Source organism: Sphaerodactylus townsendi, linkage group LG03 (genome assembly GCF_021028975.2).
Source record: "Sphaerodactylus townsendi isolate TG3544 linkage group LG03, MPM_Stown_v2.3, whole genome shotgun sequence".
Classification (NCBI taxonomy): Eukaryota; Metazoa; Chordata; class Lepidosauria; order Squamata; family Sphaerodactylidae; genus Sphaerodactylus; species Sphaerodactylus townsendi.
In genome coordinates this window covers 161,022,015-161,048,796 of record NC_059427.1, presented here as the reverse complement: position 1 = coordinate 161,048,796, position 26,782 = coordinate 161,022,015, and the positions used below count along the sequence as shown (strand labels likewise).

Below are 26,782 nucleotides of genomic sequence, written 5' to 3'. Positions count from 1 at the left end.
ATGGGCATTACGCCCCTGGTCCCGGGAAACCCGAAGCGGCTTCTCACAGCCTTCTCCTCTCCTCCCAACCTCCCTGCGAGGTAGGTCAGGCTGGTGCCCCCCCGGCAGAGGAGTCTCCCACCCTCTGATCCCGGTTCGACCCCCTCGCCGCGACGCCGCGCTGCCTCTTGACTGCGGGAGGGGCCAACGTGGTCCGCGCGCCCCGAGCGACCCGGGGAGGAGGCCTTGGGGCAGCCGGCCTTTGCTCTCCTTCGCCGCCGCAGGCTGGAGAGGGGCTGTGTGGCCCTCGCAGGATGGGACCCGCCGCCCCCGCAGCTACTAGCCCCACCCGAGCGGGCCCCTCCCGGCCAGACGCAGGCAGCGGAGCGGAAGGCGGCCGGGCCCCCTCCCCAGGCGCCCTCCCCCGGCCAGGGCTCCCCCCTCCCGCCGGAGGTGCCCCGCCCGGCCCTGCCCGCCTGGGCGACGGTGGCCCGGCCCGTGGGTCCGTCAAGGCGGAGCGGAGCCGGCGGGCTGGGCCGGGCTCGGCGGGGGTGGGCAACGACGGCGAGGCCAGGAGGCGGCGGCGAGCGCGGGATGGCACCGGACGGGACGGGCGACGGCGGCCACGCCACGCCCCGGGCCGTCCAGGTAGGTCCCCCTCCGCCGGGCGCCGGAGCTCCCCTGGGCGCTTCCCGCTCCTGCGTGGCCGAGCCTGGGAGGAGCAGCCCTACCCCCCCTCCACCTCCCCCCCCCCCGCAGTTTCGGCATGGAAATGGCAGGCGGTAGGGGGGAGGAATGGCACGGGCGGTGGAAGAAAGGAGGCTCCCCCGCTCCCCCCCCCCCGTGAGTGTGCGGTTGTTCTGGTCGTTTCCTTAAGCCCCCCCCCCCCCTTCTCCGGCAGGTCCGGCAGCCTGTCCTCCACCAGCCAGATGCTTGGGAGGGCGAGGGAAAGGAAACGACTGAACTGTCTTGGGGGGGGGGGGGCTGCTCCGCCCCCTCCAGATTATACGTGTGTTGCTGATTGGGAAGCAGGGACGTGTCCCCCCCCCCCCGCCCCCAGTACTCCTCTCCATCATTAAGGATTCACGAACGCCAGACCCGATATTCCAAAGGCAGCCATGGAAGCAACACAGACCCGTCGCTCGCCAAAGGGTGGGACCCACGAGCCCCCGCCCGCTTTGGGAGGAACCACTGAGCCAACTATTCCTTTATGTGTTACATTATATAGCAGTCGGAGAGGAGATAACAGACCCCTTTCCTAAATCCTCTGTGTGGTGTGTGTGTGTGTTCCAATGGGATCATCTGTGGAATTCTTGAAACGTAAAATTATAATATTTCTAGTGAAATTCAGTTTGGTTTCAGAAATGGTTGGATTAAAATTGGCCCCCCAAAGCCCCATTTGGCCCTACAGCCCCACGGGTGCCTGTCTGAGGATGATCCAGTGGCCAGGGAGCTTCGCCGCCTCCTGTGAACTCATGAAACTGCTTTCGGGCAGTACTGCCTATTCTGACTGGCAGCTGCTGTTCTAGATTTTAGGTAGAATGTTTGACTGGAAGAACCAGGGATATTTTATGTATTTTCATTTATACCGTACCTTTCTCCCCAGTGGGGACTAAAAACACCCTTCGACAATCTCCCTTTCCCTATTTTATCTTCCCAAGTGCTATTAGGATGTGTGACTCCTCCCAGGTCAGGAAAAAAGTTTCCATGAAAGAGTGTGAATCTTAACCTGGGCCTTCCAGATGCTGATCTCTAACCAGGAAACCAAGCTGTGGACCCTCCATGTGCCAAACAGATGCTCTCCCAACTGAGCTATGGCCGCTTCCCAGTCCCCTCTAGATGCAAGAGGCCTTTTTTGGAATAGTAGCACTGCAGGTGGAATCTAAAGTCATCTGACAATGAAGTCCTGGGGTGTTGTGGGGTTGCCAGGTTGTTTGGATATGTCCCAGTAGCCTTTTCTCCTGACGTTTCGCCTGCGTCTGTGGCTGGCATCTCCAGAGGATCCTCTGAAGCCCGGACACCACACAACACCCCAGTGATTCCAGCCGTAAAAGCCTTCGACGATAAACTGAAGTCCTCTCCAGTGGTTCCTGCCACCCACAGCCCAGACCCCCACCAAGCAGGAGTCAAGACAGCAGTCCGGTACTTTACTGTTTATTCAGTCCAAGGCCAGGATCAACACAAGCAAAGGCTCATTCATTCCAAAACAACATTGCTGCACCACTGCAGCCCTATTCCTACAGCCTTATATACAGAATGGCCTCCCCACTAAGTGCCAAGCTCCCACAGCTCTTGCGCTCCCTTAGCCCTGGCTCCTGCCAGGACTCCCTCTTTCTCCTGGCTTGCTCTAAGGCCTGCTGCCGTACCTCCGCTCCTATAGGTGGCTCCTGGCTGCCTTCATCATTCATTGTTCGAGGGTTCAGGTGATCCCTGGGGGTGTAGGAGCTGATAGGCTGTCCCCTGACTGAACATCCGGGTACTGGGGAAGGACAGAGCTGGGATCTGCCAGTGGCTTTGGGGTAGCAGTTTCAATCCCAGGGGTTGCTTCCTCAGGTGTTGCCTGAGCCCCTGGCCCTGATCCTGTGCCACTACTGAAGGCTCAGGCTCTAAGGCCTCTTCCGTACATGTAGAATAATGCACTTTCAATCCACTTTCGATAATGCACTTTCAATCCACTTTCGATAATGCACTTTCAATCCATTTTCACAATTTTTTGAAAGTGGATATTGCTATTCTGCACAGTAAAATCCAGCTGCAAAGTGCATTGAAAGTGGATTGAAAGTGCATTATTCTGCATGTGCAGAAGGGGTCGAAGTCTGCCTGAGTTGGCTGGACCTCTGATGGCCCAGCTACAGCCTCCTGTACTCCAGAGTCACTCTCTGAGGCATCTGCCATGGGGCGCGGGGACCTGACAGGTCCCAACGTGAGGTACGCAAACCCCCAGGGATACCTGCTAAAGTGTTTGGGGGTACACAAAAATTATGTAATTGGTCTGCAAAGATGGGTACAATTTTAGGGGTACACGAGTGGAAAAAAGGTTGGGAGCTGGTAACCCGGCCCAAGGAGGTATCCAAGCAAAAGACGACTTTTCAGCTGCTGAGGACTTGACGCTGTCCTTGGTGCTAGACTCAGATGTCACTGGAATGCTGGAGGCTGGGCCTCAGAGGTCCCATTATTTTGAGAGAAAGAGAGAGAGAGAGAGAGAGAGAGAGAGAGAGAGAGAGAGAGAGAGAGGATTAGTCTGGCATGGTTTGCTCTTGGGAAACCCATATTGACTTTTAGTGATCACGCCATTCTCTTCTGAGTGCTTACAGATTGTTTAGTGATCTGGTCTAGAATCTTTCCTGGTATTGATGTTAGGTTGACTGGGTGGTAATTGTTTGGGTCCTCTTTCCCCCCTTTTTTGAAGATGGGGACAACATTAGCCCTCCTCCAGTCTGCCAGGACTCCTTCTGTTTTCCAGGAGTTTTCAGATAATAGTAAGTGGTTCTGAGATCACTTCTGCCAGTTCTTTTAATATGCTGGGATGTAGTTTATCAGACCCTGGAGATCTGAATTCATTTACAGTAGTAATGTATTCCCAGAGAGAGTGAGAGAGCGCGAGCCTAAGAAATTATTCCTCTCCAGGGAAGCTATATTGCTTAGGAATCTTGATTCCCAGGCTATATCATCTGCTAGACAAAAGTACAAATCCTGAGGGCTCCTCCAACTCCCTTTCCTTAGTAATCTCAGAGATATGGAATACTTATGGAGACGTAAGCTCTTGGTGTTCACTTAGAATGACATGGCCCCTAGAGGCATGTAGGCACAATAACTTTCATAAAGTGGCTGAAAGGTACTGACCTTTAAAGCCATTCGCGGCCTTGGCCCTGCATATCTGAGGGACCGTCTCTCCATGTATCACCTTTCTAGGCCCCTCCGCTCATCAGAGGTGAACCTCCTGGTGATCCCTGGCCCCAAAGCGATCCGGCTGGCCTCTACAAGGGCCAGGGCTTTTACAACCCTGGCCCCTACTTGATGGAGCAGGCTCCCAGGTGAGATCAGGGCCCTGCGAAACATACAGAGTTTCCGCAGGGCCTGTAAAATTGACCTGTTCCACCAGGCATTTGGCCAGCTGGGATAACATCGAAAATCTGCTATAATGAACATCTGGCCTCCCGTGGGTACAAGGAAGGGGGACGGTTGGGAGCTGAGGCCATCTGTAAGTTATATATGGTTCTTCTTAATCAGTTATTGGTTGTGGTTACTTGTCTTAATTGTTTTTATGGTTTATAGTTGTCTTAATGTAGGATGCAGCCTGAGCCCTTTTAAGGGGGAGGCCGGTATATAAGGTGATAAGAAATAAATGAAATGAAAATGGAAATAAGAGAAATAAATGAATGAATGAATGAATGAATGAATGAATGAATGAATGAATGAATGAATGAATGAATGACATTGTATCACGTATTCCTCATCCTGGCTTGGATCACCCAGCCTAGCCCAACCTCAGTAGATATTTGGCCCTGGTTAGTGCTTGGGTGAAAGACCCCCCCCCACACCCCGCAAGGAAGTCCAGGTTTGCCACACAGAGTCAGGGAGCAGCAAACCACCTCTGTTCATCTCTGTCCTGACCTAGATTAACCGAGCTAGCCCAATCCCATCAGATCCTGGAAACTAAGCATAGTCAGTCCTGGTTACTATTTGGATGGGAGGCCATCAAGGAAATCTGGGGCCGTGTCAGGCCTGCGCCATCCTTGGCCTGGCAGAGTGCATGTATGCAGACGAGCTGCAGCTGGCCTAGCCATCTCCACCACCCCAAGGCCATGGGACACCTCTTTCCTTTGTTCGCATGTAACTACTAGTTCAATAGAGCTTGCCGAGTACTCCTTAACTGTCTTTCATAGGGGATAACTGGCCTTTCCCAAAACAATGTGACTGTGGTACTGTCTTTCTCATGCTGATATAGGGGGAATGCAAAGGTGAACCAAACTTTATGGGTTGAACCAAACTGTAACCTTGAAGTATATACTGGGGGTCAGGGAGTTTGAATCTCAGATTCAGCTACCTGGCTGTTGGGCTGACACAGTTCTGAATAAAGCTCTGGAAACCTTCTTGAGACTTATCATTGACTGGAGTGCCAGACCCTTACAGGCTGCTATGCAGAGGCAGGTCATAGAAAACCACACCTGTGTTTCTCTTGCCTTGAAAATACCACGAGGGGTCATCATAAGTTGGCTGTGACTTAACAACACTTTCACCCTGACCTGGAGGACTCAGGCAGGTCTGATTTTGTCAGGTCTCTGAAGCAAAGGTTGGCTCTGGTTGGCATTTGGATGGGAGGTTGCCAAGCAAGCCCAGAGTCGCTATGTGGAAGCAGATGGTGGCAAATCCCCTCGGTTCATCTTTTGCCTTAAAAACTTTTTGAGTGGTCACCATAACACATTGTTGACTTGATGGCCCTTTCTTCCATGCTGGGCATTCTTTATTTGTTTCAAACATTTCCCTGCCATCTCTCCAGAGAACCCATTCAAGGTGGTCTTCAAAGTAAAACTATAAAAGCCATTAATAAACAACTGCAAACCAAGTGTTACAAATCTAATGTTGAAGATTTTTTTTAAATGATACTTTTGAATTTTATTGAGTATCCAGTGTTCTCACTACTTGGCAATATGTTAAAATGGTATGTTTGCAATTTGGTCGTGTGTACACTATTGGAAAGTTACTGTTATGTAATTGGTCTTCTGCTGTGTTAGATCAGTGGATTTCAAGTTGCTCAGGAAGAGCAGCAGTGGCGTAGTGGTTAAGAGCAGGTGTACTCTAATCGGGAGGAACCGGGTTGGATTCCCCGCTCTGCCGCCTGAGCTGTCGAGGCTTATCTGGGGAATTCAGATTAGCGTGTACACTCCCACAAACGCCAGCTGGGTGACCTTGGGCTAGTCACAGTTCTTCTGAGCTCTCTCAGCCCCACCTACCTCACAGGGTGTTTGTTGTGAGGAGGAAAGGGAACGGAGCTTGTAAGCCCCTTTGAGTCTCCTTATAGGAGAGAAAGGGGGGATATAAATCCAAACTTTTATTCTTCTTCAAATGTAAAGTGGATCACCCCAGGAAGCCCCAAGGATTGCCCATTGGGTGCAGAGTTCTGCCTTAGCTCTGACCCAGTGGCTTCTTGACTGGATCCAGGAGCATGTTGCATACCTTCTTTTAGCACAATGCTGGCTGCATGCCAAATCCTTGATGCCAAGGACTGTTTGGGGTGACAGCAACCCCAGCCTTCTCCCCTCACATGCCCCTGCCCTTCCCCTGTTCACCAGGCCCAAACCATGTTGCATTGCCAAAGAAGTCGTCCTGAGTTGTTGACAAGCCCGGGGATCTGTTTCCTGGTGTAGAGTTTCATGATCTGCCCAGTTCTGGTCCGATCCTGCCATGTCTCCCAGGCAGGATGTGGGAGGCTTTTGGTGCTGGCTCTCCTCCCTCCCTGGGACTGTTATCTGTTCTTTGTCTTTTACTTTCACTTGTAGGTGAGGCCTCATCTGCAGTGGCGTAGGAGCAGCAGTGGCGTAGGAGGTTAAGAGCTCGTGTATCTAATCTGGAGGAACCGGGTTTGATTCCCAGCTCTGCCGCCTGAGCTGAGGAGGCTTATCTGGGGAATTCAGATTAGCCTGTGCACTCCCACACACGCCAGCTGGGTGACCTTGGGCTAGTCACAGCTTCTGGGAGCTCTCTCAGCCCCACCCACCTCACAGGGTGTTTGTTGTGAGAGGGGAAGGCCAAGGAGATTGTAAGCCCCTTTGAGTCTCCTGCAGGAGAGAAAGGGGGGATATAAATCCCAACTCCTCCTCCTCCTCCTCCTCCTCCTCCTCCTCCCCCCCCCCCGCTGTTGAGAGCTGACACAGTTCTGAATAAAGCTCTGGAAACCTTCTTGAGACTTATCATTGACTGGAGTGCCAGACCCTTACAGGCTGCTATGCAGAGGCAGGTCATAGAAAACCACACCTGTGTTTCTCTTGCCTTGAAAATACCACGAGGGGTCATCATAAGTTGGCTGTGACTTAACAACACTTTCACCCTGACCTGGAGGACTCAGGCAGGTCTGATTTTGTCAGGTCTCTGAAGCAAAGGTTGGCTCTGGTTGGCATTTGGATGGGAGGTTGGGAAGCAAGCCCAGAGTCATAATAATGGGAAGCAGATGGTGGCAAATCCCCTCGGTTCATCTTTTGCCTTAAAAACTTTTTGAGTGGTCACCATAACACATTGTTGACTTGATGGCCCTTTCTTCCATGCTGGGCATTCTTTATTTGTTTCAAACATTTCCCTGCCATCTCTCCAGAGAACCCATTCAAGGTGGTCTTCAAAGTAAAACTATAAAAGCCATTAATAAACAACTGCAAACCAAGTGTTACAAATCTAATGTTGAAGATTTTTTTTAAATGATACTTTTGAATTTTATTGAGTATCCAGTGTTCTCACTACTTGGCAATATGTTAAAATGGTATGTTTGCAATTTGGTCGTGTGTACACTATTGGAAAGTTACTATTGTAATTGGTCTTCTGCTGTGTGTTAGATCGATTGGATTTCAAGTTGCTCAGGAAGAGCAGCAGTGGCGTAGTGGTTAAGAGCAGGTGTACTCTGTCGGGAGGAACGGGTTGGATTCCCAGCTCTGCGCCTGAGCTGTCGAGGGGCTTATCTGGGAATTCAAGATTAAGCGTGTACACTCCCACAAGCCAGCTGGGTGACCTTGGGCTAGTCACAGTTCTTCTGAGCTCTCAGCCCCACCTACCTCACAGGGTGTTTGTTGTGAGGAGGAAGAGGCGAGACTTGTAAGCCCTTTGAGTCTCCTTATAGAGGAGAAAGGGGATATAAATCAAACTTTTATTCTTCTTCAAATGTAAAGTGGATCCCTTGCCCAGAAGCCCCAAAGGATTGCCCATTGTTAGATTGCAGAGTTCTGCCTCCAAGCTCTGACAGTGGCTTCTTGTTGAGATCAGGAGCATGTTGCATACCTTCTTTTAGTACAATGCTGGCTGCATGCCAAATCCTTGATCTGTTGTTTGGGGGGGTGACAACAACCCCAATGCCTCTCCCTCACATGCCCTGCCCTTCCCTGTTCACCAGGCCCAAGCCATGTTGCATTGCCAAGAGGGAAGTCGTCCTGAGTTGTTGACAAGCCGGGGGATCCTGTTTCCTGGTGTAGAGTTTTCATGATCTGCCCAGTTCTGGTCGATCCTGCCATGTCTCCCAGGCAGGATGTGGGAGGCTTTTGGTGCTGGCTCTCCTCCCTCCCTGGGACTGTTATCTGTTCTTTGTCTTTTACTTTCACTTGTAGGTGAGGCCTCATCTGCAGTGGCGTAGGAGCAGCAGTGGCGTAGGAGGTTAGGCTTCGTGTATCTAATCTGGAGGAACCGGGTTTGATTCCCAGCTCTGCCGCCCTGAGCTGAGAGGCTTATCTGGGGAATTCAAGATTAGCCTGTGCACTCCCACCGCCAGCTATGGGTGACCTTGGAGCTGATCACAGCTTCTGGGGAGCTCTCTCAGCCCACCCACCTCACAGGGTGTTTGTTGTGAGAGGAAGGCCAAGGAGATTGTAAGCCTTTGAGGAGTCTCCTGGGAGAGGGGGATATAAATCCCAGCTCCTCCTCCTCCTCCTCCTCCTCCTCCTCCTCCTCCTCTTCTTCTTCTTCTTCTTCTTCTTCTTCTTCTTCTTCTTCTTCTTCTTCTTCTTCTTCTTCTTCTTCTTCTTCTTCTTCTTCTTCTTCTTCTTCTTCTTCTTCTTCTTCTTCTTCTTCTTCTTCTTGTTAGACACCTGCTAGCTTTTGGTCTCCAAAGGGCTGGGGAGTATGGGTTGCTTTGTCCTGGTGAAGGCCGGGATGTCTCCTTCCCGTGAGACTTTTCCAGACAGCCTCAGCCTTTGTGACTGCCTGCCCCATCAAGACGCTGCCGAGCGGGGGCAACCTGGAACAGAGCTGAACTCGCAGAGTTCAGGCAGTCTCATCGGTCAGCCATTGTGGATCAGGGCCTCTGCTGCTTGGAGGCAGAAAACAAGGCCCTAAGGAGGAGAATGGATGAGATGCAGAGACACTTCAGAGAGACAACGAGGCAATTCGAAGCATTGCGAGTTCCCTGCCCCTGGCCCCATGGGAGGCGGAGGTCAGCCAGGGAAGCTGACTCTTCAGCTGTTGCCAGAAGCCCCTGTACTGCTCATGCCTGTGCCACACATGGCTCCAGCAAGACGGGAGTAGTGGGCCAGGAGCTGAAAGCATCCTTTGACAGAACCATGGGGAAACTGCCAGAGGCGTATCTAGGCAAACTGGAGCCCGGGGACAAAACCTGAGCTTGCCCCCCCCAACCCGGCCCAGCATAGGTGGCCACCCTCCTTCACAACGACCAAACAATGATTTTTTGCACCAGCTCGCAAAACACCCCCCACCCCCAACAAAACATACATGGCTCTCTCCCCACCACTTTCCTAATTGTGTCCTCACACCAACCCTGTGAGGTAGGCTGCTAGCCTGAGAAACAGCTCCAAAACAGTGCAAGGGGAATCAACTTTTAAGCATGTAAATCTCTCACAAGTCACCCCCCATCAGAAGGTTTACCAAACAAATGTCAGCATCATCTTCAGTTCTGCTGCTGCTGGGCTCCCTGCTCAGCTTGCCTTTTCCTGTGCCTGCTGTCGGGGAGAAGGCTTCTGAGTAATGCCACACTTAATTTAAGGTGAAAAAGGCACGCTGGGTTAGAGGGATGGGAGGCGGAGCTCCCCAGTCCTGCTCCTGGGAGCCCAGTGGGATTTCTCCCCTGCCCCTTGGACACTCCAGGCCACCATACAGAGTGGGCGGGGCTATGACAGGCACCGGGAGCAGTCGGCTGCTTCAGCGCCTGCTTGCTAGGGCTTGCTCAATCACTCGCTGTATAGGAGGATGTTTTGCCATCCCCCACATGACCTCAATCGATGCACCCGGGGACAAGGCGTACCCCATGTCCCTAGGCAAGTACGCCAGTGGAAACTGCCATATTTCATGATCCAAATGGCGGCCTTTTTGCGTGACTGGGCAGCCTCATTTGCATCCAAAGAAAGCTGAATGTTCTATGTTGGGGTGCTGCTGGATGGAGAGCAGCTTCCTGGTTCGTGGGACTGTTCAAGGTGGGTACACCCGAACTAGTAAACTTTGACCACTTTCTGCTCCCCCTGCACGACTGTTCTGAGGATCCATTCCAGGAGGCGGAAAAGCCCACACGCAGCTGCAACACCCCCAGCAAGGAACCCAATCAGTGGTGGGATTCAGCCGGTTCGCACCACTTCGGCAAAACCGGTTGTTAAAATGGTGCTGGTAAACAACCAGTTGTTACATTATTTGAATCCCCACCACCGGAACCGGTTGTTAAATCACTTGAATCCCGCCCCTGGACCCAATCCATCACTGAGCACGCCTCCGTGTTCTGGCATCTGGCCAGCCCTCTGGGATAAGGCTATTCTGGAGAATTTCTTCCAAGGTGAACTGGATGCAGAAGTGCCGCGATGGTCCTTGGTGCAGGGAGCTTCCAAAACTACCATGAAGTGGATTCAGTGGCTGGGGACACGGAAGGGCATCTGCAGCCAGTGAGATGACCCAAACAATGCCAAAGTGACCCTAGTTGGGCTAGGACCCCAACGAAAGGAGAGTTGCAAAGTCCAAAGCCCATAAAGGAGATAGGGCCATCACCTGGGCCTGTGTCTCTCATGTTTGGGGTGAGGGACATATGATTGTGCCCTGCCCCAAGGCTGCACCCCAGATAGCCATGCTAACAGGAGAGAGGTTTAAAAAGAAGACCATGATTAAACCAGCCCAAAGGGGCTCTGCCAGGGTTGGGAACCGCCACACCTGAGTTTGCACTGGGGAGCAAAATCTTGGCCTAGAACCTGATGGATGAAGGGGTAGCCACCCTGCAGCTGCAGGGAAATGGGATTGACACATTGGCACCAAACGCCAGGATGGGAAGTGAGGGGCCACGCCGTGGGTGAGTGGACTTTTATTGCTCAAGTTAAACTTACAGAGTGTGCAGAAAGAGACTTGTGTGACTTTATGGACTATCGTAGACTCTGGCTGTGGCCGCTGCCTGATTAGCCCTGCAGAAGCCACAGGGCTGGGTTGACACCTCCTGAACTTAAAACATCCAATTATGTTTGAAGAGATGGACAGGGTTAGGGTTAGGGTTAGGGTGATGGGCAGGGTTAGGGTTAGGATGATGGATGGTCCCCCTGCAATTCAAGTAACTGAGCCTGTGTTAGCAGGGATAGGCTCCCACTGGGAGTGGATTCAATTTATAGTGGCACCAGTGGCGAAGTACCCACTGGTCTTGGGACTGGTTTGGCTGATGAGACATGAGTCAGACATTAAATGGAGTCAGGGGATGGTTGCGTTTACCTCTCCTTGGTGTGAGACCCATTGCTGGGAGACCCTGGTAGGAAGGGAGTTACCTCAAGAACCAGGGCCAGTCCTGCTTGGACTGACTGCAGAGGAGCTTGAAAGCCTCCCCCGAGTTTGTTTGTAAACATGGAGTTTGCTTGTAAAGTATATGAACAAATAGGACAGATCTCTTGATGACACACTAGACATAGAATCTATTCCAACAGATACAAGGATTAACATCACAAAGATGAAAATACATACTCACTTGCTAATTAATAGTTTATGAAGTATAAGTATCATTGTGATGATCAGATAACGTATATTAATGTTAAGATTAATTTATAGAATTTTAAGCTTAGAATGATAAGATAAACAATATAAGATTGTAATTATTACTCTTTATATTAATTGTTACATTTCTTGTTATTTTAATTGTAAAGTTTGAAAATCAATTAAAAAAAGATTAACCCCCCCCAAAAAAAGAAACGAAAAGATACCTCAGGAATACCAGGTTTTAAAGGCAGTATTTGAATAGAGTTGGTACCCTTGCTCCACACCATAAGTCAGATTGTGGAACTGAGCTGGTGGATGGTGCAAAGTTTCCCAAGGGGAAGTTATACCTCATGAGTCTGCGTGAATCGGAAGCACTGAGGGAATTAATAAACAAAAATTTGAAGTGGGGTTTTATCTGGTCCTCTTCCTCTCCCATGGCAGCTCCTGTCCTCTTCCAGATAAAAAAGGTGCCCCCCTAGGGTTGTGCACAGACTAACAGGGGTTACATGCCATCTCCATGACCAGCCGTTATCCCTTGCCTTAAGGACTTAAGGACTTGTTGGCGCATCTGGCTAAAAGGCAAGCATTTGTCAAACTGGACCTGAGAGAAGCTTATTTCAGATCCGCAAAGAAAGATAAATTACGGTTCACAACTTGGGCAGTTTGAGTATCTCATGCCCTTTGGGTTGAGCGGTGCACCAGGTGTGTTCATGAACCTGATTAATGAGGTGCTGCATGAACAATTTTACTAAGGTTATTTGGATGGTGTGCTAATTTGCATGGAGATTCTGGAACAGCCTGTGCAGCTGGTATGGTCCGTCTTGATCAAACTGTATGATAACCCATAAGTTCTCTGTATGGAGTTGAGCAATCTGGGAGAAAGAGATTGGAGCCATTGTGTTGGTGGTGTCAGCATGGCGCCACTGGCTGGAGGCGGCTTCATGCCTGTTTGAGGTGTGGACTGACCATAAGAACCTTGAAGCGCTGTGGTGCCCCCAGCAGTTGGCTGCCAAACAACGGCGCTGGGCAGAGTTCTTTTCCAAGTTCAATTTCACTTTGGAATACCTCCCATGGAAAAGTAACTTTCTGGCTGATGTTTCTGCAGCATGACAGGGAGTGTGAGGAGGTAATTGATGCTGTGTTCACACTGAAACAGTTGGGTTTGGGTTTGATGGCTTGTGGCCAAGTCCGAGCCCAGGAAGCTGCCACCTAGAATGGTAGGAACGCCAAACCAGCCAGGGCTGAGAGTGGAAAGAGGACCATCTCTTTGACACAATTGATCCGGAATAGGGAGGCAAACCTTTTCAGAGGGATGTGGGTAGATGGAGATGGATTGTTGTGGTCTGGGGTCCGGATCTACACCCTTTGCAAACAAGTGCTATCCGTTTGCCATGACTCCAAATCTTCTGGGCATTTTGGGTTTGTCAAGACTTTGTATTTGATCCGTAGGAAGTTTGGGTGGAAATCTCTGCGGAAAGATGTGGAGGACCGTGTGTAGGGGTGTCTTGTGTGTGCAATGGCTAAACGGGCACCAGGGAAGACCCAGGAGTTTGCTTAAGCCTTCGGAGATACCACAGAGGCCCTGGTTTGTGATTGCTATGGATTTTATAACTGATCAAGAAGAAGAGGAGGAGGAGGAGTCTGGATTTATACCCCACCTTTCTCTCCTGCAAGGATACTCAAAGGGGCTTGCAATCTCCTTTCCTTTCTGTTCCCTCCTCCCACCCACAACAAACACCCTGTGAGGTGGGTGGGGCTAAAAGAGCTCCGAAGAACTGTGACTACCCCAAGGTCCCCCAGCTGCCATGTGTTGGAGTGCACAAGCTAATATGGTTCCCCAGATAAGCCTCCACAGCTCAAGTGGCAGAGCAGGGAATCAAACCTGGTTCTTCAGATTAGAGTGCACTTGCTCTTAACCACTACACCACGCTGGCTCTCTTTCTGCCCCCCTCCCCACCCCCCAGTCACAGAAAGACAGTAACCTGGGTCATAGTGGACACCTTTTCTAAACAGGCGCACTTTGTGCCCCTGATGCAACTCCCCGTGGTGCAGTGGTTGGCCCAGTTGTTTGTGAGGCACATTTGTATGTTACATTGGGTTCCAAATAAAAATTATTTCTGATAGAGGGACTGAATTTGTGTCTAAGTTTTGACATTGCTTTCTAAAGTTTCTGGAGGTGGAGCAGGGCTTAAGCTCTGCCCACCATCCAGAAAAGGCTGGCAGTCGGAGAGGGTGAGCCAGGTGCTTGAACAGTACCTGAGATGCTATATCAACTATCAGGACACCTGTACCAACCTACTGCTGTTTCCTGAATATGTTTACAATAATGGTGTGCATCAAAGTACCGGACAGTCCCCTTTCAAAGTCATCTACGGATTGGAGGGTAAACTGGGCTTTCATTGGGGGAGGGGCCAAAGGACCTGCAGGACTGGTTGGGGAAAATACAGCAGTCTTGGCCCCATATCTCCAAGGCACTGTGTAAGACCAAAGAGTCTTATAAATCCCAAGCTGATAAGAAGTTCAAGAATGTGCATTTTGAGGTGGGGGTTTACATCTCTACTAAAAAACCTGCATTGTGCACAGCCCAGCCACAAGCTGGGGCATTGGTACCTGGGGCCCTTCAAAGTTGTGTTCGTTATCAATTAAGTGACTATAGAAGATAAGTTGCCTAAGACTTATAGAGGTGTATACTCTGTGTTTCATTCCAGGCTCCTGAAGAAGGCAACACCAGTCAGAGGTGTATGGGGGGAAATGACACCTGGGGACAACACTTGCTCCGAGCCCCCCCCCCCGCCTCCCTGCCGCAGCGCACCTTGCCTCTCCTGCAGAGCCTGAGGCATCTCCCCCGCCATGAGATTGCACTGGTGTGCCCAACCTCTTCCGGGGGGATCGTGGGGAGAGATGTCTCGCATGGTAGGGGAGAGGCCTGCACAGGGATTGTGCTGCCGCACCTGAGAGGCCTCGCACGACGGGGTATGCTGGTGTGCGAGGCAGGGGGATTACACCTGCGTGAGAGGCCTCCCCTGGCGCACAAGGCCTCTCTCCCACCAGCACACTGGGCCTCTCCCATCTTTGGCCTCCCTCAGTCCTGCCCCCATTGTCCTGTTTCCTCATCTTCAACAACGTGGACAGGGCCGAGGGCAGAAGTTCAGTCTGTGGGGAGCGATTTTGCGTCCCCCATGTGACCAAATTGGTTGCGCCTGGGGACATGAGCAGATATGCCACTGCCACCAGTCTACCTCTGGCACCCACAAGTGGATTTACCTTTTCCCCTCCCCATATTCTGGATTCTTGATTACACAGTGGCCACTTGCAATATTTGGTTGCTTGGAAACACTTTTCTACTAGGGAAAATGAATGGGTTAATGCATCTGATGTTCGGGTTCCCCATTTGGTGCGCAGGTTTCACCAATGTTATCCTCATTGCCCTGTGGGTATTGGGAGTAATCCTAAGTGGAGAAGAATGTCATGATCTGCCCAGTTCTGGCACAAGCCTGCCATGTCTCTTTGGCGGGATGTGGGATGCTCTCGCCAGTGACTGTTTCCTCCCTCCCTCCCTGGGACAGTCATCTGGTTTTTTGTCTTTTAGTTTCGCTTCCAGGCGAGGCCTAATCTGCTCGTTCGACACCTGCTGGCTTTTTCACAGGGTTGGGGCCAGTGGCGTAGTTACCACAGGGCAGGGTGGGGACATGCACACTGGGTGCACACCACTGGGCTCATGTGGAGGGTGGAAAATCGCTCCACACACCCCTCCTCCTCCCCCCTCACCCCGCCCTGCCAGGCCCAGCAGAGGCCACTGCCGGGCACCACTGCCCAGCCCCGCCCTGCCACTGGCTAAGGTAAGCGGGGCACGGGGGCACAGGTACCCATGCGGGGGTGCAGAAAACTCAGAGTCTGCTCAGGCTCCATTTTCTCCAGCTCTGCCCCTAGTTGGGGCGTATTGGTTGCTTTGAGTTAGTGAAGGCTATGATGCCTCCTTCCTGTGAGATCAGAGGGGTACCGTTCTTCCTTTGGAACCGGTGTCAAGGGGGTGGTGTCGTTTAACGTGGAGGGCATGGAAACAGGGTATAATGTATGTGGCTTTGGGCCTAATCTCTCGTTCTGGCAATAGAAGTCTAAATGTCTTTCCTTGATGCTGTTTCTAATAAAAGAAAGTCTCACTATTGAGCAGTGTGGAGGCATGGCAGGAAGGTTCACCGTGATGGCTGCATGGAGGTAGCTGCCCTTCAGGGTCCAGAGGCCCTGCTGCACTCGACCGCCTGCTTGGAATCCTACCCTACATGCTGGGGGCAATAAATGGGTGAAAGGGGAAGGAGTCATCACGAGCTTCTTGCTCCAATCTCACTACCTCCTCACTGACCCTCAATCTGTCACCGATTGGCTCCTTCTCCTTAATGGCTGTATCAGCGTGTGTGTTTGTGTTCGCTTGGCTGGTGCAGCACAGGGGATGCAGCAGTCGTGCGGCTCTTTTAGTTGGTGGCAGTTGAAAATGTGGCTCTCCACAACCATGGAGTGAGTGCCTCCAAGCTAATATAATTTTCAGCTGATCATTAAGTCTGTATTTGTTGATCGCATTGCCTTGACCATTTGATCTTGTTTTGTTTACAGTGCTAGAATTCCTTTTCTTTCTAAACTGTCTTCCAACTGCCATTGACACAATTGCATTGTGATATTATTGGAATGCCCTGACCTTGGATGGCCCAGACTAGTCCAATTTCACGAGATCTCGGAAGCTAGCAGGACTGGCCCTGGTTAGTAGTTGGATGGGAGACCACCAAGGAAATCCAGGGTTATTATGCAGAGGCTGGTGATGCAACTGCCTCTGCTTTTCTCTGTCTCACCTGGATAACCCAGGTTAGCTGGATCTCAGAAGCTAAGCAGTATCAGTCATGGTTAGTAGTTGGATGGGAGACCACCAAGGAAATCCAGGGTTATTATGCAGAGGCCAATGATGCAACTGCCTCTGCTTTTCTCTGCCGCACCTGGATAACCCAGGTTAGCTGGATCTCAGAAGCTAAGCAGTATCAGTCATGGTTAATATCTGGATGGGAAACCACCCAAGAAGTTAATGGTCACAATACGGAGACAGGCAACAGCAAACCACCTCTGTTAGTCTCTGTCCAGACCTGGATGACCCATGCTAGCCCAACCTCATCAGATCTCAGAAACTAAGCCAGCATAGTGTAGTGGTGAAGACAGATGTGCTCTAATCTGGAGAACCGGGTTTGATTCCCCGCTCTGCCACTTGAGCTGTGGAGGCTGTGGAGGCTTTTTCTGGTGAAAAAGATTAGCTTGTGCACTCCAACACAGCTGGGTGACCTTGGGCTAGTCACAGTTCTTCGGAGTTCTCTCAGCCCCACCCACTTCACATGGTGTTTGTTGTGGGGGGAAGGGAAATGAGATTGTAAGCCCCTTTGAGTCTCCTTACAGGAGAGAAAGGGGGATATAAATCCAAACTCTTCTTCATCATCTTAAGCCACTTGAATGAAAGACCTCTGAGAAACTCAAGGGTTACTATACAGAGGTAGCAATGGCAGAGCAGCTCTCTTGATCATTTGCTCTGACTTGGATAACCAAATCTAGCCCAAACTCAGAAGTTAAGCAGTGTTGGCCCTGGTCAGTATTTGGCTAGGAGACCTCCATGGAACACCAGTGTCAAGATGCAGAGCCGAGCAATGGCAAACCACCTCTGAACATCTCTTGCCTTGAAAACCCTGTGGGGTCACCATAACTCAGCAATGACTTGATGGCACTTCCCTGTCCACCACCACTACTGGGAAAGCTATACAAAGACTGGGTAGAGCCAGCAGGTGAGGGACAGTCCCTTGTCCCCACCACCCATTCCCCATCTGGGTTCTGGAGGTCCTTCAGCTCCAGCAGCACCCTTTTTCCTGATCATTGAGTTGCTGGATGGTAGCCCAGGTTCTCTCATCCCGGTCTGCTGCCGTACACAATGTTCTAAACTGAGGCCTATGCAACTCAGTAGGCAGTAAATACTACTGAAATTAGTGGGATTTATTCCTGAGTAAATATGGATACCTCCACAGCTACGAGCTCATTCTGGTTTGACAGAGTTAGTTCCATGAGAAGTTGGGATCTTAATACAGAGAATGCTTTACAGATCACCAAGTAAGATCCCAGGATTATTTCAGATAGTAAATGGTATAAAGCAGATATCAGTTCATTGTTAAATCAGTTTTTCTCAAAAGACCCAAAGTCTTAGGACAGGAACTAGTCCTGCCTAACTTAATGTGCATTGCAGCAATAATATTCAATGGCTTCATTCCTTAAGAACATCCATTGGACACAGAGAGAGAGAGTTGATGGTGGTCTTGCATTGTAGTTGTGAGCCAACAGGAAGTCCTCAATCCTGTCTTCCCTCCGCCATGAGCTCACTGGAGTGGCCTGAAGGAGCCCACCCTTGTAAGGATTCCCAGAAGATAACTTTTTGAAAGCACCAGCAGCTATTACGTCTCAAATATTCTTCTTGATGCGGACAAGAGTAGAAATGTGGGATTTGAATACAGGTTAGCTATAGGGTAGGGAACTGTCCAAGGTAGACTTGATCTGATACCCATTGTACAGTCTCTCATTCTAACTTAGTGATTCCCAACCAGGGTTCTGTGGTACCCTGGGGTGCCATGAGCACATCCCAGGGGTACCGTGACAATGCTACCACCTGCCCCCCACACTGGAATCAAATGGATTTCAAAGGGGGTGGGGTTGGAAGCCTCATGGGCTCCCTTTAAACAACATTGAAAAATAGCATTGTTTTATTAGCCTAAATCTGGCGTGGATTGGGGGGGGTAGGTTTAAAGGGAGTTCTCCCTTTAAATCCCCCCAATCCACACCGAATTTAGGCAAACAAACAACATGGCTGTCAATGCTGCTTTCCCTCTCCTCCACTCCCCCTGCTTGCCATTTCCCCAACCTACAGGCCAAAATGGGAAAAAAACCCCTAAAAATGTAAATAAAAAATCAAATGAACCTCAAGGGTACCGCAAGGTCAAGGGTACCATGACATCAAAAAGGTTGGGAAACACGGTTCTAACTGCTATAGTCTTTCATTCTAGTCTTTCCTTCAAACTTCTGATAAGAGTATATGAAGAAAGGTTTTCCTTGGTTCTTGAGAAATCCAGTAAGTCACCAGACTACAAGGTCTCCAAGGGGTTGTTTATGATTCATAAAGACTAGCAGTGCTCCATCTGGGTACTGGGATAGCCATGAGGGTCAGTGAGCAAAGATTTGTGAGGCTTTGATCGTTTTGTCATCACCGACCACACTATGAAGAACGTTTCCAAAAGCCCTTAAAGACAAAGGGTATAAATTGCTCTTGGCTCAGCGGAGGCACCAGTTTTGATTTTGCATAGAACTAAGGGCAGACTTTGGATTGGACAGTCACCAGAACTAGAAGTCCATATTTAGTGGTTCAGAAGCGCTGCCACTCATATTTCCTAGGGCAGGTTAAAATATCTGTGAATATTTCTGAGGAGATGTCTCCTTCTCTTCTGTCTCGTTCACAGGACAAGATGTCTTCTCTGAGTGAGTTCCTGTAATGGAGGCTTGCTGAAGAAGAACAGGTTGAATGGCTAACTCCCTTCGATGACGGGTATTCTTGGGTATATAATACGGATAGCGTTGTTATTGCTTGAGAATACGCGTAGTTGAGGGGAAGTTGATTCACCTCAGCACTTGCGGGTTTTGTGTGTGTTTACTCCCTCTGCGTTTCTCTCCCTCTCCCTCCAGTCCTCCCAGGATGAAACCAATGGGGTGAAGAACCACACACCAACAGAACACACACGGGGTTGCATTCCTCTCCTTGCTCCTTCAGCCGTAACCGGGCTTTCATATTTCTTGGCCAGATTCCTAGTTATTACATTCAGCCTTTGTAATTCGCTGTCACAAGTGATTTAAATGGAGTCTAGGCATTTATAGAACCCTGAGAGTAAAATAAGATAGAAGTCCTCTTCTTGGGTGACATGACCTGTACTCTATCATTCAGAGGCGTAGCAAGGGAAATGGCACCCAGGACAACACCTGCTCTGGATGCCCACACACACACACACACCACCCCCGCGCCCCACTTACCTTAGGTGGTGGTCCTGGGCAGCCTGGTGGGGTTGGGCCTGGTGAGGCCGAGGGGGACTTGGCAGCAGCCCCATCAGGCTGCTCCTTTAGCTGGCAAAGGCTCAGCTGGCTGAAGGAGCAACCTGTCAGGGCTGGGCTGGGCAAAGGGGGGAAGGAGGGGGGGTGGGAGCGATTTTCCGCCCCGCACGTGACTGAACGTTGGCCTGCCCAGGGCAAAAGTCCCCGTATGTCCCCATGGAAGCTCTGCCTCTGCTATAACTTTTTCCAGAAGCAGTTTTTCAGATGATCCCATCTTTTCCCTTTTGAAAGTGAATTATCTTCTTGACACAGGAGCACCCAACTTGATAAGTCCATCTGATAGCTTTCCCCTGCCCATGGATGCTCTCCCGTCTTTTCATGGAGGCTCTAAAGCAGCTGATACAAGCTGTTGTTGCAATAGGAAGCTATTTAAGGCAGGCCTGGGACTGATGGTCACTTTATAGCCTTTGTCATGCAGCAGGGGCTGATGGGAATTGTAGTCCATAGCATCTGGAGTGCCAAAGGTTCGCCACCACTGTGCTAAGATCTTTCCAGTTACCTTTCTGTGATATTATTGGGAAGTTGTTAACAATTAGTAGCAGGATTCAATTCAAGGTGCTACTGGTGATCACCTACAGAACCTTTCACGGCTTTGGACCTGTGTCCCGGCAGGACCACCTCTCTTGCTTTCTTCTACTGTGATCGATCCACTTGTTTAAGCAAAGCCTCCTGCAGGCGAAATCAGCAACTGCCTGTTCCCATGCATTCTCAATGGTGCCACTGGCTCCAACATTATGGAACCGTCTGCTGGAGACTCTCAGCAAGACCCCCAGCGTGGTGTAGTGGTTAAGAGCAGGTGCACTCTAATCTGGAGAACCGGGTTTGAGTCCCCGCTCTGCCACTTGAGTTGTGGAGGCTTATCTGGGGAATCAGATTAGCTTGTGCACTCCAACATGTGCCAGCTGGGTGACCTTGGGCTAGTTGCTGTTCTTTGGAGCTCTTTCAGCCCCACCCACCTCTCAGGGTGTTTGTTGGGGTGGGGGGAGGGAAAGGAGATTGTAAACCCCTTGAGTCTTCTTACAGGAGAGAAAGGAGGATATAAATCCAAACTACTACTACTACTACTACTACTACTACTACTACTACTACTACTACTACTACTACTACTACTACTACTACTACTACTACTACTCCTTCTTGTTCTTCTTCCACTGCCCAAAATTTGCACAGTGGAATTGTTCAGGAGGGCATCCCTGTGGAGGGAGCAGAGCTGTGGTGCACTGGATCAACTCTGATTTCTATTAGGAATACTGTTTTCATTCATCAAATGTCCTGCTGCTTCAGACAGTGGTCAGTGCATGCTGCAACTGGCATTCTCTGAAATCTGTTATTAACCAGTACAATATAAGCCTTAATTTTTTCCAGTGGTTAACTTTTTGGTCTAATGAAGTAGGTCACAGAATATCTGGAAAAATCATTTATAAAAGTTAGCAAAAATTTGTTTCCCAGATGTGGTTTGCATTTTTAAAAGTCCACAGGCATCATTGTGTATTAATTCAAGAGGATACTGGGTTCTGCTTTTGCTTGGGAGCTTTGAACAATCTGGCCTTTGCCTTTAAGGCAAATTTCACATTTCTGCTCCTGGGGACATCAGACTATTTGAATATTCTTAGTTAAATTCTGGCTTTCAAGTGGCTTAATTGCATCGATATCCCTGTGTCGATAATGTCTGTACCATAAATTTATGCAATATCAATTAATGCATCTCTGAAGGTGATGATACAGCCCGTCTTTTCTGCTTCTTCTTTTATGGGCCATTTTTGGCTGAACAATGTAATCATTCCCTTGTCTGTTAAAGCATTCATTGAAATCAAGTTGCTCAGGAGGGGAAAAAATGACAGTTCATATTTGTAATCTCCCACAAATTCTCCTGGTAGCAAGTGCTTAATGGTAACTTACCCCATTCACACTGCTTCTACAGGGTGATCATCTGCTTCATATAGCATTTCTCTTTTACTTTCTCTCCACATAAATGGGGTGTACAACTGCTGTCAAGGATCCACATGTCTGATTGTATTCCTCCTGGTTTTAATATGAACATTTTCTTTAATAGAGTCTGTTTGTCTGTGGTTCCAGCATGGTTATTTATAACTGGAACTGCTCTCACCTGAGTTTTTGGCTCTTTGTTTGTAAAGGCTGGCTGCTGCTTGCCTGCCAGGTCCACCATATAGTCTGCATTCATTTGCAAAATAGCCCATTCTCCCACCCATAGGCATGCCGCTTTAGTTCCCCTTTATCTTGTGTATTCAAAGTTTTGAGACTATTTGTGCCTTGAAGGAATTAACTTCTGATAGGCTCCTCCTGTAATTCTTTGATAATTTTTGCCAAAGTAGTTTTTCCTTGCTCTGTATGATAGCAGCCTCTTGGGAAGTGAAATCAACAATAACCATATCACATCCTCATCAGCCATCTGTTTTCCTGGGTTTTTTTTAATGCTGGTCAACCAGACATTTGGTTTAAATGTTTCTTTAGATCTCCTCCTTTAACCATGACCATAGTATCACTTCCATGGATGAATGGGAACATAAGAAGGCTTTCGTGATTATTATGCCTCATATTGATTCCTAAGATTGGACATGCTACTAAGACATTGGAAGTGATCAAGCCCTTTACATGGAGGGCGAAACGAGTCTCTTATCCGGAATTCCCCATCTTCTTCATTCTATTTTGGCCACCAATACCAAGTATATCTTCATTGTTCATATGTGACTTACCTTATTTTTGTATCTGCCAGCAATTACAAGAAGATCCTGTTCTATGGGACACTACTTTCTTAATATATAGAATCCTTTGGACTTATGACCAGTTGACTTACCAGTGATTCTGTTACTTCATATAATCCCTCTGACTTATTTATTGTTATATGGAATTTTGATGTGCTAGAATAATTCATTTGTTTATGCATTGTGTGTGTGTGTGGAGGGGTTACACAGATTTGTATTGTGTATTTCACATTAAATGCAACATATTCTGCATTCTTGTCTTTTTTGCCTTTATCTTGGTGTAGTGAGTTAAGAATCCAACATAATTCAGCAGAATAATTAATTAATAATAACTAATTTCTTCAACCTTCATTTAGTCCCGTTGATGGTTCCCAGCTTGTCTTGATCAGTCTGGTCTCATGTGCCCATGCCATAGGTCCCAGTGGGTTCCTGGAGAACTGAATGTTGCATTATTTTGTGTAATTGCAACCTTTGCATAATTTCTTTCTGCAGCAACAAGTTTAAGTGCTATGCTTCATATTTTGATATATTTTTCATATTTTCATGTTAGTAAATGTTTGTACATGTGTGTTTTCTCCTATTTTCAGAGGCTTCTCAAAATACCAAAAGGATCAGCAAACTGAAATACCCAAAAAAATAAGTGGCAAGGCCGTGATACTGAGCTGAAAGTCAAGAAGGCTCGTGTGGAGGGCCCTACAGTGGGGATTACTGATGAGGAGTTGTTCGAGGCCAGTGACATACTGGGCCCAATTCTGTGTAAATTCTGTGAGAAAAAAGATTGCTAAGTGTAAGGAATTACACTCTGTAAGGAATTACACTCTGCCTCCCCTAAAGTGTAAGGAATTACACTCTGCCTCCCCTAAAGAAGACCCCTTCCCCCCAGGTTTATGCGGAAAGGCGCGGTGGAAAGCAGCAATAAGGGTGGGGGCTTCAATGTTTTCGGAATAAACCCATTGATTATACCCAGAGGAATATCCCACCCAAGAAACTAAATATTGCAAGCGTTTGCGATTAAAGCGAGAGTCCAGGATAGCGTCAATTTCGTAGTGCTTGTGGCCATCAATAATAGTCGGTGGGGGCCTCTCCGGCGGGTCGTGCCAGGCATCGGAAGCGGGAGCCTCCTTGAGCAAGCTGGAATGGAAGACAGGATGGATATTACTAAGAGAGTTAGGCAAATCTAAGCGGGCAGTGACATCATTAATCACTTTAGTAATCTGAAAAGGTCCCACAAATCTCTTGCCAAGTTTGGAATATTTATGCACGTCTCTGAGATTTTTTGTAGACAAATACACCCAGGAGCCCACACGCAGAGGGAAATCCGAGCGGTGTTTATCCGCTTGCAGTTTTTGGGAGTCCTTTGCTTGTTGTAAGGCAGTCTGGACCCGGACACTTCCATCCCTCGGCTAGGGGATGAAATCCATTGTTGAAATTCTGGGGGGTCCCAAAGCAGCTGCGGGTAGTTGTGGCAACGGGTGGGAAAGGAAGCCGGACCAGACACACAATTTCAAAGGGGTTTTCTTTGTACTACTATGAACACAGCATTTATTTGTAGGCGTACTCCATAAACGAATAAGCTCTTCCGCACCAATTGTCTTGGTGGTAGTTGGTGTAACAAAGCGTAAATACTGCTCTAGGGTTCTTGAGTTCGTTCTCTCCGCCTCGCCGTCACTTTGAACGCATTGGTAGAGGCCCCGGCGACGGCAGGCGGCCCCCAACAACCCTATAAACGCTTTCCAGAACTTTGATATGAATTGGGGGCCGCTGGGTCGGAGACCACCAACGGGGCGGAATGGAGACGGTAAACATAAGCTTGAATAAACAGCCGCGTGCCAACTTAGGAAGGCGGAGGGGATGGAAGCACATGGAATAAAATGGGCTTGCTTAGAGAATAAGTCTACCACCACCCACAAAACCAGTTATTGCCAAAGCGACTTTTCGGGCAAATCTGTAATGAAATCCATGGAGATGACTTCCCAAGGGCTGGAAGCTACCGGGAGAGGTTTCAATAGTCCATGGGGCTTTCCCGGGATGGTTTTGGCTTCTGCACAAACCGAAAGCAGCCTTTTAATGTATGCCTCAATGTGCTTTGCGCATTGGGCGCTGCCACCAGAACTGCCGGCGGGCTAAGTGCAGAGTTTTCAAAAAAAGCCAAAATGTCCAGCCCGAATCGAGGCATCGTGGCAAGCCCTCAAAGAACTTGCCTTGGCGGAGGGAGAGCCGTATCGTACCAACATTTCCCCCCCTCCGCCAAACTCCATTCTCCAAACGCCAATTGGGAGTCTCCTTCGGCCGTTGGAGGCTTCATGCAGCCCCCGGGCCTCCTCCAATTCCCGCAGGGAAAGGAGAGACGAGACTGGGAACGGGGGGTGGAGGAGAAGCGGGCGTTTGAGATCGGGTGACACAGCCAACCCCAACTGAGGGAGGGGGTAAGAACAGTCAGCGTGGGAATGTCTCAAGTAAGGCAGCCCCACCCCTCCCCGGGTAGGCTGGTGAGCTGGCGATCAGCCAGTTTGTTGGTTTTCCCAGGGAAAAAATGAACTGTAAAAGAGAAACTTGAGAAAAGAAATCGGGCTCCAACGAAGTTGTTTTGCGGACATCTTGAGGGGGGGGGTGGAAAAGAGCTGCTGTAGGTTTTATGGCGGATCCGATACCAAACTTGAAAGGGGTGCTTTAGCCCCTCCAGCCAATGGCGCCAAGTGGAGAGTGCTGCTTTGATGGCCGCAGTCTCCTTGTCTCCCACAGTCCAGTTGGAGTTCGGCACCAGAGAATTTTTTTAGACAAAAAAGCACACGGAACCAGTCTACCATCTTATTTTTTTTCTGCAACGGTGGGGCTTGCCCCAAGTGCTTTGTCCGGGAGAGCGTCCACGTGAACCACAAACGGAGATCCGGGTCAGGGTGCTTTAGGATAGGTTACGGTGGTAAACGCCAGGATTTTAATAGTTGAAAGGCTGTTTGACATTTCTCAGACCAAGAAAAGTGTTAAAGGCCCAGGGCTTATGGCGGACCAGTGGATCTTTACCTTTTGTAATGGCATGTAAGAGGTCTGTGAGAGGAGAGAGTCAGTTCAGCAAATTGGGGTATAAAATCCACGATAGAAATTAGCAAAATAAAGAAACGTAACTGGAGTTCTTTCTGCGGTTGGTGGGGGCAGGCCATTTGGAGGACTTCTGCTTCCAATTTTTTAGCAGGATCCATTGTGTTAAGCCCTCGGGCTTTGAGATCCGGTAACCTAAATAGTCAAATGGAGGTCTGGGTGAAAACAGCATTTGGAGAGTTTGGCAAAGAGAGAGTTGTCAAGTAAGCGTTTCAATACCTCTCGAACCAATATTTCATGCTCTTCTATAGTTCTGATGCAAATTAAAACGTCATCTAAAGTATACAACCACTCCCTTGTACAGTAAATCATGGAGAACTTCGTTGATAAAAGGGCCATAGAAAGCTCCGGGGGCCCCAGACTTAACCCGAATGGCATTATTAAATATTCAAATTGTCCAAACTTTGTGTTGCTAAGCACGCAGTCAGGTGTTCATATCCTTCAGCAATTCTGACTCACCTGTAATACAGCCTCTCAAGTCCAATTTAGGTAAAAATGCTGGTCCTTTGCCGAGTGCATCTAAAAGGTCCCTATGATCAAAGGCAAAGGATATTTGTTGGACAGGGAGACCGCATTGAGACCTCGATAATCTGTGCAAAGCCGTAAAGACCCATCTTTCTTTTTGACAAAATACAAAACAGCGGAGGCGAAGCGCAGGTGTGTGTTTGGTAGCCCGCCGTATGAACCCGCGAGCAAGGTTCTTATCTAAGAAGGCACGAAGTTCCTTCTCCTCATTGGGACTCATGCGGTAGATTCTACCCTTGGGTAGTTGTGCCACAATGTAAGGAATTCCATAGACGCAGAAATAAAAGGCTTTGGGAGTAAAAGTCCATTTATTAAGACATCTTAGAAAGCTCAAGTACACGCAGTGGCAGGAATGACACTTCCCGCCAGAAGCACAGGTTATAATACCAGTCACCCCATCCCCCCTTCCTGCTTCCCATGGGAACAGAGGCTTCATCTCCCGCGCAAAGATAAAGTCTCCGCCGATGCATCTGGCCCATCGCCCGGGCTGTGGAATGCACTCAAGGTTACTTCACCATCAACACCATTGAATCCTTTACACTAAGAAAGCCAATGCAGAGGTCAAAGAGGTGGTGGACAAATATCTTAAAATAATGAGAAACCTTACAGCGAAAAATAAACCAACTGATTTCTATTCCAAGCATCCTGTGAAC

The 26,782-nt window shown here is 49.2% G+C and overlaps 1 protein-coding gene across 1 annotated transcript; it reads left to right on the top strand.

Annotated features, from left to right (window-relative positions):
* On the top strand, positions 1-26,782 carry LOC125427961 (translation initiation factor IF-2-like). The gene is made up of 5 exons (XM_048487530.1): positions 1-80; positions 264-627; positions 19,143-19,161; positions 23,096-23,293; positions 26,675-26,782. Exons 1-4 carry the CDS (start codon positions 1-3, stop codon positions 23,146-23,148), a joined length of 516 nt encoding a protein of 171 aa, XP_048343487.1. The 3' UTR covers positions 23,149-23,293; positions 26,675-26,782.